Below are 12,400 nucleotides of genomic sequence, written 5' to 3' on the forward strand. Positions count from 1 at the left end.
GGAAAACATGTAACCTCCTCCTCTTTCTTAAAACATATTTGGCAAAACATGTTTTTGGCATTGCCGGTCTCCAAGCCTAATTCCCCTCATATTAAAGATGTTTGGATATAATTAGAAATATTTCCTCTCACATTGGGTTGAGTATATGAATCAATCTCCTATAAATAATTTGAGTCGTTGGCAATCTTAAAGTTGTTGGCCTTTGGAATAATGTAAGGTGTTGTTTCAAAGACAGCTAAGTTCTGGAATCCCTGGACTTTGTTGCCTACTGCTCTTCTGTTTCACAGAGTCGCCTGTGTGAAGTCTTTTCAACTGCCTGCACAGTTATGATAGTATACTCGGGAGGAAAGCTTCTGCTGTTTAGCAGAGTGTTATGAAAACGTTGTTGCTTTCTCTCAAAAAGATTTCCTTTTTTTTTTTTTTTTTTTTTGCAATTTATTGTGCTTTTTCAAGGATACTTGGAAATTTAATTTTGAAACTTGCTTCATGAAGAGCAGCCAAAGATAGCTTCTTTTGTTTCCTTCAATCAGTCGCCTCTGATTCATTGTCAAATCATTCCACTGGCACTTCAGACTTGCTCCGAAATTGCATTGCCTTGCCAAGCAGAGATGTCCTGCTTCTCTCATTTTTTTTCGATGCCCAAGTTGCTTGTGAAATCTAGTTTCCTCTATGAAACTCAACATAAGAAAATGTTGGAAACAGGGCATTTCTCTATCTAAATATGCAGCATCGATGATTTTTCCTCTATCAACTGTCCATGGGATATATTTAATATTTTGCTTACAAACAATACCTGAACATTGTTTTCTATTTTAATTTTAATTTTTTTTTGAAGTTTATTTTACTATCTTTGTGGCTTTGCGTCTCTCTCTGTAAGCATTGTCTGGCTGGGACTGGGACCACATTTGCTTAATATACCTGGTTTTGCAGCCACATCTGTATTATTGTACTTATATTTCAATTGATTGAATGGCTATAGCTTGCCTTATGAAAGGAGATATCTGGATATACTAGTTGTAAAGGTCACATTGTTTTATTACCATAAGGGATCATCTAATTCATCTTCCTCATTATACTAATAAAGCAACTGAGATCCAAAGAATAGAAGAGAATCTCCACAAATCACACCGCAGTTTAGACTCTGGTCACCTGACTTGCAGTCCAGCGTACTCGCTTGTGACACTCTTCTACCTGGGGTAGATTAAAGCCATCAGGAAGGGTATTGCAGGGATGTGCATCTGAGAGGGCCTTTCCTAGCCATCTGTTAGCCTGCTTTGTTACCACAGGTACATAATTTTACTTTCTTACTTGTCTGTTTCTTTACTAGGCACCTGCAAAATGTGGGTAATGATTTTCAGGATGACAGAACATTTTAATAATGCTCTCAATAGGATTTGATGGGAATTTTCAGACAACCTTTTGTCTTGCTCTGGGTAAACTTTTCAATAAGTAGGAAGTAAGATATTGTTTTTGTTTATTACTGCCATGTTATAAAGCACTTAAGCAATTCCAGGTGATACAGGAACAAAGTGAAAGAGAGGCTTATGCTGTGAGAAGAGCAATTCCACACCCTTTCTAAGGCCAGTGCGACAGTGTGAATCCAACTTACCTGTTAAACTACCATGTCTAATTTACACCATTTTCATACAGTGCCATTTAGACCAGGATACTCTTACTTTCTATTTGATGGGAAGTTACCATTTAGCTTTTCCTTTATTCTGTCGAGGAAGGTTATATTTTTGGCTATGCATCTCAGCTGCATCCAGTTTAAAAATCTTGATCCTCTAGGAAAAAGTCTCTGAGTAGTCCAGATTGCTACGATATCTACTTTTTGTACCAAACTCATACCCGTCATTATGTGTGTTGAATATACACTTGAATAATCTACTTTGAGATCATGTTTTCTTGACACTTTTAGTCATTTATTTTGACTCTTTATATGATTATATGAGAGACCATAAAGACTGGAAACATAGGCTAATAGCTCATGAATACTACATTGTAACACGTAAAATAATACTCTCTAAGTCTCCAGGTTTGATAGACACCCTGTAGTTTTCACAGGGAGAAGAGTCATATTTAATTTAATTTTGAAACTTGCTTCATGAAGAGCAAGGTCATGTCAAACCCATTACCCAGTGCACGTACTGTGGGCATATGGTACATTGGAATTAATAATGTAAATATCCATGAGCTAATTAAGAATATTTTGGATTTATATTCTTGATAACAGTTACTCAACAAAGAGAATTAATGATACCATTCAGTTTGAATCCCCTATGTGAGAATATAGCTAGTACCATCCTGAAAAATGTTCATGGTAGGGGAAGCAAGAGCTTTCTAAGATTTTACTGTACTCAGATATAAGGAAAGGTCAGAAAGAAATAAAATGGACTTCTAGATTTCTGTTCATTAGAACAGTCTTTCTTGATAAGTGACACCTTTACAGCCTTAAGATGTGCTGTAGACCCAGAATAAAAGTGAATACATAAATACTTAGTCAGTCGCCTATTAAACATGATTGTTTGACAGCTCTGTGACTCTTCAAACTTTGACATGGCTTCAGGAAAGAGAAAAGACAAGACCAGTCTAAGGATATTGTTTGCAAACTACCCTATGCTTTATTTCCTTTGCAACAGGGTAGAATACACAATAATTACAGAGGGAAATGACCAAAGATGTCACATTTTGTGCCTGTCTTCAGTCACTCCATGGCATCAGGACGTGGTCACTCTTCACTTATGACTTTTGTGTGAACCTCCCGGCTCTTCACCCGCAGTTTGTTGACCTGGGACTCAGCAATGTCAGCCCGTTCCTCGGCCTCCTCCAGCTCATGCTGGAGCTTGCGGAATTTAGCTAGATTGGTGTTGGATTGTTCCTCCTGAGAATAAAAATGGAATTGTAAGCAACTCACACTTACATCTTTCTAGACTCTTTAGACCTAAGAGAAGAAAGGATTCTTCTTTAGACCTAAGGGAAGAAAGGCATCTATGGAGAAGCAACATCTAGGGCTTATCATTGAAATTAATTGTAATATTTATTTATTGGTGTCATATATATATATAATATATATCTTACATCTCTATTTTGGCAACCAAAACACATAATACATATGTACCACAAGTAGAATAAGAAGAAAAATATAAGCTTGGAGAGAAAGGCAAGAATATTAAAGTCATAGTTGTTAATGCTTGCTGTAAGATGGTGATTTTCACTTGGGTTAGTTTTTTATCATATTAAGAATGAATTTATTAAGTTTTTAAAAATTGAAATAAATACTGGATTTTTTCATGTATCATTTTGGCACATTTCAAAATGGTTACTTTTTTCCACCTGCATTGGATGTAATGATTCTATTGACAGATTACCTAATATTAGGTAATCTTTACATTGTAAGAATTAACCTTATTTAATCACTGGAAGACGATTCCTTTAATAAAGTAAGACTTTTACTACTTAGTAATTTATCTTTGCTGTAACTGTCTTTATGAGTAAAACTGCCTTTAGTTTTTCTCCCTCTGTTCTCTCTTGGACAGGTTTTGGTATGAGGGCTATGTGAGCTTCTTAAAATGAATTGGACAGCTTTCCATCTTTTCCCATGCTCTTGAACAGCCTACATAGCTGGGGGATTATCTGTTCCTTGAAATTTTGAAAGATCTATCTGGACTTGGGTCCATTTCCAGAAGTAATTCAGCCAACTTGGTAATTTATATTCTCCTAGAAAAATCATCAATTTTTTTCAGGGCTTCAACTTTATTGATAGATGTATGTTTTATATTAAAAAGTAATCCTCTATGTGTATAGCTTATTCCCTTTCTCATTTCTAATGTTGTATTTTCTGTCTCATTTTCCTTGATTAAATTAGTTATAATACATTTATTTTGTTAATTCTCCAGAAGTTACAAATATTAATGAAGTTATCAAATAGAAAATAGTATACTCTAATTCACCAGTTTCTACTTTTATTTTTAACAGTACTTCTTCTACTGTTTTATTATTATTTATAATTTCTTTATTGGACTGTCCATTTATTTATTTATTTTTACTTTTGGTTCATCATGAAAGCATTTAAAGCAATGAATTAGCCTCCAAGCACAGCTTTGACTACATTCTGTAGGTTTGTAAAAGTAGCATCTTCCTTGTGATATTTACTTATAATTAATAATTATTTAGTAATTATGTTTTTATTTTCACTTTAAACCAAGAGTTATTTAAGAAAGTTAGTTTTTTAAATATTTAAGTACCCAAGAATTTTTGCTTATATTTTATCATCACTTTACAACTCCATCATACTGTGGCCAGAGAGTATGGCCTGTATTATTTCTGCTTTTAATTTTTTTCAGGTTTCTTGGTGGATTGAAAGTTTACTTTTAAAGTGAAGCTACTGATATTACAAATGATACACAATAATTATTGTACAAAAACAAATGTTAAGTACGCATGCAGAAGTCTATAAAGCAAACAGCTTGGTTACTACAAGAGGTAGTAATTATTTATTAGCTTAATTTGAGGACTTCAATCTTAAAATTACTTACAGCCTCCTCAGCTTGTCTCTTATAAGATTTCACTTTTGCCTGAAGTTTATCTACCAAATCTTGAAGTCTGAGAATATTCTTTCTATCTTCTTCCGTCTGAAAGATTATAAAAAGTCCAGGACCTTAATTACTAAAGCACATGACTATTGCATCATTGCATATGAGTATTTCACATAGACTTCGACCAGTGCTTAGCTGCTAAAAACTACTGCCGTACCTGGTAAGTGAGTTCCTTCACTCGCCTCTCATGTTTGCGCAGACCTTTGACAGCCTCAGCATTACGCTTTTGCTCACTCTCAACCTCTCCTTCCAGCTCCCGTACCTACAAATAAGTAGGCTCTTAAGAACTTTGATCCAATCAGGCACTGAAAGCAGATGGAAATAGACAGATATTGGGAGACGCACCCTGGCCTCCAGTTTCTGGATCTGCTTCTTCCCACCCTTCAGGGCCAGCTGCTCAGCCTCATCCAGGCGGAGCTGCAGGTCCTTCACTGTCTGCTCCATGTTCTTCTTCATCCGCTCAAGGTGGGCACTGGTGTCCTGCTCCTTCTTCAGCTCCTCAGCCATCATGGCGGCCTAAATAGCAAATAAATCAAGAAAACCAAGAAAGTTATAGATGTCAGGAAATCCTACTGCTAAATCAGTGGGCAAGTGTTCCTGCCACTCACATCAGTGATGGCCTTCTTGGCCTTCTCTTCTGCATTGCGGGCTTCTTGGAGAATGTCTTCCATCTCTCCTTGCATTTGGGAAATATCTGTCTCCAGCTTCTTCTTGGTGTTGATCAGGCTAGTGTTCTGTTTAAAAAGAGTTTGTACATTTTAAAAATTGTGTTACCACAGTATTTATTGGTAACCACTTCTTGAAAAAAATTCAGATAGAAATCTGCAAGTCAAAAAATGCCTTTTAATATGAAAGAATTAAAGGATTGTGTTATGTAGTACAATTAAATAAAATAGAAATATTATAGAATATTCAGCATCTTCAAGTGCATAGGTCACAAGCAGACCAAATAGCTCTATAATTTTATAATTATCATTTACCAATGGACCATTCACAGGGATAAAAGTATAATAGACATGCACATAACATTCCATTTCTCCAGAATGAAATGTGAATATTGATAATGAGGGCCAATAAAGATATTAACACAATAGAATATGGGCAGCCTTAGAATATTATAGGAAGCAAATCAACAATAGTTTTTCAAAGCAAAACAGGGAAAGATTTCTCAATAATGCAGAATTACTATTCTGTATTATTTGCAAAGAAAATTTGGTAGACATATTAGGTCTGGCTGTCTTATAAAAACTCAGGCTTATCTATTCTGACATATACAATTTACTACGGGGGAGTTCTTTGTGCTGAATCCCACCTGGGTGTGGAGGAGCTGAACACGCTCACTGGCATCCAGGAGCTCCTGTTCTGCGATTTTCCTGCTCCTCTCTGTCTGCTCCAGAGTGGCCCGCAGCTCCTCGATCTCAGCCTGCAGCAGGTTGGCTCTGCGCTCCACCATGGCCAGCTGCTCCTTCAGGTCCTCCTGGGTCCGGAGAGCGTCATCCAGGTGGAGCTGGGTATCCTGTGAAACAAACCGTCATTGAGACACCATGTTCTCAGGGTTGCAGGCACCCCGATTGTCCTGGAACCATCTCTTGGGACCCGTTTACCTTGAGGATGCCTTGGGTGTTCCTGTAGTTCCTCAGGGCCTCGGCAGCCATGCGGTTGGCATGGTTCAGCTGGATTTCCATTTCATTGAGGTCTCCCTCCATCTTCTTCTTGAGCCTGATGGCATCATTCCTGCTCCTGATCTCAGCATCCAGCGTGCTCTGCATGGACTCCACGATTCTAATGTGGTTTCTCTTTAGCTGGTCAATTTCCTCATCTTTTTCAGCAATTTTCCTATCGACCTCAGACTTGACTTGGTTCAATTCGAGCTGGATGCGCAGGATCTTTCCCTCTTCATGTTCAAGAGATGCCTTAATGACAGCAAGAGGTGACATCAGCAAGGAACCAAAAGCTTTATGAAGTTTTTCTGGACACCAATAATTTTGTGCTATGTGTCTTTTTATTCACTCTATGCAGATGTACCTAATTTTTTTTCCAAATTTTTTTATAATGCACAATTTTACATGTACCTCTGCTTCTTCTAAAGCAGCCTGAAGTTCACACTTTTCTTGCTCCACTTGTTTCTTTATTTTCTCCAGTTCATGGATACGTTTCCCTCCTTCTGCAATCTGCTCCGTGAGGTCAGAAATCTCCTCTGTCGTTTGAGTAAAAGGTAGGTATTTGGTTAAACACATGATGTAGGGGAAAGATTCTTCCAAGTTATGAATATTATTGAATGTGATAGGGACTCACGCTGTAAGTTTTTGTTCTCTCGCTTCAGGGTTTCTAGCTGATCCAAAGATTCCTCATAGGCATTCTTCATCTTGAACAGCTCAGTGCCAAGGGAACGGGCCTCCTTCTGGGAGGCCTCAAGCTCGGCATGCGTTTCCTCATATTTCTGTTTCCATTCTGCCAGGATCTGAAAAACCAAGACCTGTTACCTGCTGTAAAGACAAAACAGTAGAGTACAGAGCAGAGGATGCTGGAGGAATTACCTTATCGAAGTTCCTTTGCTTTTTGTCAAGGGCGGCACAGGCGGCATTTGTCCTCTCCACGTCAAGCATGAGGTCCTCGACCTCATTCTGCAGCCGCTGCTTCGTCTTTTCGAGGGAAGCACATTTGGCGTTCACAGCTTCTACATGTTCCTCAGCAGCCTGGAGCCGCTGGGCCAGCTTCTTCCTTGAAGATTATACGTGTTTTCAGAGAGAAGCGAACCATAATATGAATTATGAGCTATTACCACACACACTGAAGAGTATTAGAAACTTCACAATAATGCTACCCAGCCACTTTTCATTCTTTCAACATATATCGATGGGCCCCTTTTATGAACTAGACACTGGCTACACAGCAGTGACCAAGACAAAAAAGGTCTCTGCCTCATGAAGATCACAAATAAGTGAGAGAGGTAAACAATAAGCAAATCAGAACATTGTAATAATACCTTACAGATATAAGTGCAGTGAAGCAAAATAAAATAGAGTAAATGGCGGGCAACTATTCTAGATATTCAGTGAAGGCCTCCATGAAGAGATAATATTTGAGTCAAGAGCTAAAAGAAGTCAGAGAGTGAGCCAAAGGGAAGTCTGTGGAGAGAGTATTTCAGACAGAGGGAACAGCAGGTACAAGCCCCTGATGCAGTGATGAACTCATTGTGCTTGACAAACAACAGTGAGGCCCCTAATTATCAGTGTAATTATTTGCTTTTCTTTGTTTTCTTAACTAGATTTTCGGATCATAAGGCAGGGACCATATTTGACTTATTCATGTCTTACTCTCAGGGCCTGATCGTGACTGGCACATAGAAGCCAATTAACGAGCATTTGTGGACTAATTCACTGAATCTTCAAAGGTCATGTTTTTCTGATTCAATATGCAAAGTTTTCTGCTCATTCTCTCCTATCTGTGCACATACTTTGCCTCCTCCAGCTCCTCTGTGCGCTGGATGGCGTCCGTCTCATATTTGGTCCTCCACTGGGCAACTTCGGTGTTGGCCTTGGACAGCGCCCTCTGCAGCTCAGCCTTGGATTCCTGCTCCTCCTCATACTGTTCCCGCAGCAGGTCACAGTCGTGGCGGGAAGACTGCAGGGCATGCGCCAGGGCGTTCTTGGCCTATGGAGACAGTTACACCTTCATTTTACTGGATATTTAAATATTTAACTCTTAACTTTCAAAACCTTTTGAAAGCTGGTATAACAGCCTCCATGTAGAATCAGCTCATATGGGAAAAGTCTGTCTTAGAGTCATAATTACTTTTATCTCCTCTTCAAGTTGCCTCTTTAATTCTTCAATCTGTTGAGTAAAGGCTTGTTTGCCCCTTGATAACTGAGACACCAGAGCATCCTTTTCATCGAGCTGGCGTGAAAATTCACCTGATGGACAAAAGAAATGGCACCATTTTTTAAGTGAAAAACAAGATTCTGCAAGCCCATGTTAGAAAGAAATTTTGACTCTTATTTTCCCAAATTGAGTGCTCAGATGGTTGAATTTTATGCTGACATCTTCATGCTCAGTGCCAAGTTTTCAGTTTTTATGGTGAAACTTTCAGATCAATCAGAATGAATAAATACAGCTTAAATTCTTTTTGTCCTTTCCATCACTGATTCTTTCAGGATTCTATAATATCGTACGAAACCTCATGATGACTGTCAACGAGTAAGCGAAAATGTCTAATTCTACATAGTCCCCATTCCATAGGACTTTTGAGAGACTGGGCTATTTGTTGCCCCATTCTGGAAGTTAGTTGACCCGCATAAAATAAAGAGAAACTTGGCCTGAAAGAGAAGCCCTGGACTCATGCTGGAGTAACCCCTAATCCCAACGTCCTCACAATGAGCAAATACTCAAGGCCATTCTGGAACAGAGCTTGATCCTGTTCAATTGAAACCTTTATCTCCAGCATTGTCCCAAGATGACCTTGCACACAGGTCAGGTGTCTGAGTCGTTTGGTGAATCAGACATGTTCTCAGCTGCTATTATTAGGCTCCCACATCACCAAATCAGTTGTTCTTAATTGCATCCTCTCCACCCTGAAGCTGCACAGAAGAGGGGAGCGTTACCAGATTCAGTCTGCAGGCGCCCCCTCTGCGCAGTCAGGTCATTGATCAGCCGCTGCTGCTCCTCTTCCTTTGATTTCAGTTCACTCACTTGATCCTCTAGAGTCCGGCACATTTTCTCTAGGTTTCCCTATGGAAGAAAAAGTAAAAGAAGAAAACAGAGACCTTTTAAGCAAATAATAATCACCTTTGCAGTTGCTAAACCTTCTCCCCGAAATAAAAAATACAAATTTATCTTAATATAGAAAATAAACCAAATTGTCTTGTATGTAATGTAATGCATAAAAGTTTTTCTTTTTTTTCTTTTTTTTTTTTTTTGAGACGGAGTCTTGCTTTCTCCCCAGGCTGGAGTGCAGTGGTGCGATCTTGACTCACTGCAAGCTTCGCCTCCCAGGTTCTAGCGATTCTCCTGCCTCAGCCTCCTGAATAGCTGGGGCTACAGGCACGCGCCACCATGCCTGGCTAATTTTTCTTATATTTTATGAAAGCTGATCATGAAGCTCTGTTCAATATTAATATGAAAATGTTAAGGTTATGTTCTAATTTTAAGATTTTGTTAGAATGGTATAATGTACATTTTCTAAAAGCATGTTCCAAAATACTTCATTGCTTTTATGTATGATGAAACTTACTTCAATTTCCTTGAAATTATTGGAGACCTTTGTTCTCTAACTGGAGACTTGGAGAACACAGATGGCTTATATTCAAAAACTGGTGTTGTCGTTTATTAATGGTGTGATGGGTCAAAGTGCTTGGCCTCTTTGAATTTCTGATCCTTTATTTGTTAAATGGAAATAGTAAAAACACTGATTTTTTTGTGCTTACTTCCCTGAATTACTGCAATTAACAAATGACTTTATGTGTAAAAAGTGCCCTGTGTAAACTATGATGTGTCCGTAAGGCATTATTTTCAATAACAATTTCCCAGAACTTGTAGTACCTTGGCTTTGGAGACCGTTTCTACATTACTAGCAAGGTCATCAATCTCCATCTTCATCTCACTCTTCTCCTTCTCCAGCTTCTGCTTGACCCGCTGCAGGTTGTCAATCTGCTCCCCAAGCTCGGCCACACTGTCTGCGTGCTTCTTCCTCAGGGTGGCTGCCGTGGCTTCATGCTGTAGGGTGGCCTCCTCCAGGTCCCTGCGCATTTTCTGGAACTCAGCCTCCCGCTTCTTGTTCATCTCAATCTGGGCTGAAGTGGCCCCACCGGCTTCTTCCAGCCTCTCGCTGATCTCCTCCAGTTCCCGGGAGAGGTCGGAGCGCTGCTTCTCTGCTTTGGCCCGGGAGGCCCGCTCTGCTTCAATTTCTTCCTCCAGCTCCTCGATGCGGGCCTGGAAATGGTGCAAAATACAAACTCAGCTTCTTTGTATCATAACTGCCTCCTAGCCAGACTGATGAAAATCATGTACTTACTTGCAATTCTTTAATTTTCTTCTGCAATTGAATACCAAGTGCCTGTTCATCTTCAATCTTGCTTTGCAGATTGCTGATTTCAAACTCTTTCCTTTTAGAAAAGTAGCAAAGGACAACAATTTAGTCCATATCCAATGTTGGAAGCAAATCCATAAGCAATTCTTTCTTACTTACTTTTTGAGCTTTTCATCAAGTTGCTGTTTCTCATTTTCAATGTCCATTATGGACTCTTGGGCCAACTTCAAGTCACCCTCAAGTTTCCTCTTAGCCCTTTCTAGGTCCATGCGAAGTTTCTTTTCTTGCTCCAAAGACCCTTCAAGCTAAATATAAATAATGTTGAATCAGAAGGAATGCTTATCTTCCTTTAGAAGAAAATAATGTCCTTGATGATACTAGACATACGTCATCCACTTGTTGTTCAAGTTTGGTTTTAGCTTTGGTCAGGGTGTTGACTTTGTCCTCCTCTGCCTGCAGGTCATCCAGGGTCTGCTGGTGGGCCTCCTGGAGAGCCTTCTTCTCCTTGGTCAGCTTAGCGATGGTTTCGTCCAGACCTGCCATCTCTTCTGTGAGGTTTTTCACCTACAAAGGTGAAGAAAGCAGCTTAGTTGTTCTAAAGCAGCTTATTTGGGTGGCAGAACCTCTATATAGTATTTCAGAATATGACTGATACCTTGTTCTCTGTGGCATGTTTCTCCTTCTCAACCTTGGCCAGTGTCAGCTCAAGGTCATCAATGTCTTTCTTGAGTTCTGAACATTCATCCTCCAGTTTCCTCTTCTTGGCTGTCAGCTCAGCATTGATCTCTTCCTCATCCTCAGCTCTCTCTGTCACCTCTTTGATTTTGGCCTCTAGCTGGATTTTGGTTTTAATCAGCTGGTCACACCTTTCCTCTGCATCAGCCAAGCCTTCAGCTTCCTTAAGTTGGAAACAAGATCAAAATTGGGAAGAAAGAATGAAATACTTTACAATGATAAGAGTGTATGTTTCTGCATTTGATCTTTTGACTTTCCTATATTCATTTATTTACGCCTTCACAAATTCTTGTTCCATGAACCACCCTACTGTATACATTTTCCACATGTGGGTAAGGCAAAATGTACCCGTTGTTGTTCTGTTCCCCTAAAAGAATGTATTCTACAGTAGATTAGAAAATAATGTAGAAAGTAATTAGTGACATAACAGATCAGAGAATTTGGATCAGAGATGGTTTCATGAAAGAACTGCTATTTGACTTGGGCCTTGAGAGAGGGGCAAGATTTGCTTTTGCAGAAATCAACTTATTGTGGAGAGGAGCAGGAGGGGTGTGGGGAAGCATTCTAGCAGGACAAATTCAAGATACAGCTGCTACTGATTTTTTTTTTTTTTTTTTTTTTTTTTTGGAGTACTGGAGGATGCTCCTGATTATGATGTACTAAATTCAAGTTGAAACATAAAGTAATCAAGAAATTCCTGGCAACCTGCTGTTTCCAATTAAGGGGGTCAGGGCAGGCAGGAAATGAAGGAGACACTGGAATATATACTCATCAGTAATCTTCCATATCAGCCTTTGAATACATTAAGCAATGCAGGGTGCTGTGTATAACCATGCAATGAATACAGTGGTTTAGTACAGATTCCGCATAAATCGCTGGGGGGCAACAGAAGAGAATACAGGATAGATTGGAAGGGCTCTCTTTCCTTCTGTAATCTAGGAGTTATTACACTGCTCGGAGTTATTACACTGCTCAACGTTGACAGAGAGACCAGTCTTAACAGAAAAAAATATGACTTTGTGATAAGTAGACCAATTCAATTCAC

The 12,400-nt window shown here is 39.2% G+C and overlaps 1 protein-coding gene across 2 annotated transcripts in view; it reads right to left on the bottom strand.

The window, feature by feature from the left end:
• Nucleotides 1-2,598: 2,598 nt before the first annotated feature.
• The window catches only part of MYH2 (myosin heavy chain 2), a 28,926-nt gene continuing 19,124 nt past the window's right edge, over nucleotides 2,599-12,400 (bottom strand). For both annotated transcript variants that reach the window (XM_005582896.4, XM_005582897.4), the window contains exons 23-40: nucleotides 11,276-11,518; nucleotides 11,008-11,184; nucleotides 10,780-10,925; nucleotides 10,606-10,696; nucleotides 10,134-10,523; nucleotides 9,197-9,323; nucleotides 8,391-8,509; nucleotides 8,053-8,249; nucleotides 7,133-7,316; nucleotides 6,891-7,056; nucleotides 6,668-6,792; nucleotides 6,200-6,508; nucleotides 5,908-6,111; nucleotides 5,204-5,329; nucleotides 4,941-5,111; nucleotides 4,753-4,857; nucleotides 4,536-4,631; nucleotides 2,599-2,881 (exon numbers count right to left, since the gene is read on the bottom strand). In XM_005582896.4, coding sequence (XP_005582953.1) covers nucleotides 2,729-2,881; nucleotides 4,536-4,631; nucleotides 4,753-4,857; nucleotides 4,941-5,111; nucleotides 5,204-5,329; nucleotides 5,908-6,111; nucleotides 6,200-6,508; nucleotides 6,668-6,792; nucleotides 6,891-7,056; nucleotides 7,133-7,316; nucleotides 8,053-8,249; nucleotides 8,391-8,509; nucleotides 9,197-9,323; nucleotides 10,134-10,523; nucleotides 10,606-10,696; nucleotides 10,780-10,925; nucleotides 11,008-11,184; nucleotides 11,276-11,518 — 3,129 coding nt within the window. In that variant the 3' untranslated portion in view covers nucleotides 2,599-2,728. The remainder of the gene's footprint in view (nucleotides 2,882-4,535; nucleotides 4,632-4,752; nucleotides 4,858-4,940; nucleotides 5,112-5,203; nucleotides 5,330-5,907; nucleotides 6,112-6,199; nucleotides 6,509-6,667; nucleotides 6,793-6,890; nucleotides 7,057-7,132; nucleotides 7,317-8,052; nucleotides 8,250-8,390; nucleotides 8,510-9,196; nucleotides 9,324-10,133; nucleotides 10,524-10,605; nucleotides 10,697-10,779; nucleotides 10,926-11,007; nucleotides 11,185-11,275; nucleotides 11,519-12,400) is intronic.

Source organism: Macaca fascicularis, chromosome 16 (assembly GCF_037993035.2).
Source record: "Macaca fascicularis isolate 582-1 chromosome 16, T2T-MFA8v1.1".
In the NCBI taxonomy this organism is placed as follows: Eukaryota; Metazoa; Chordata; class Mammalia; order Primates; family Cercopithecidae; genus Macaca; species Macaca fascicularis.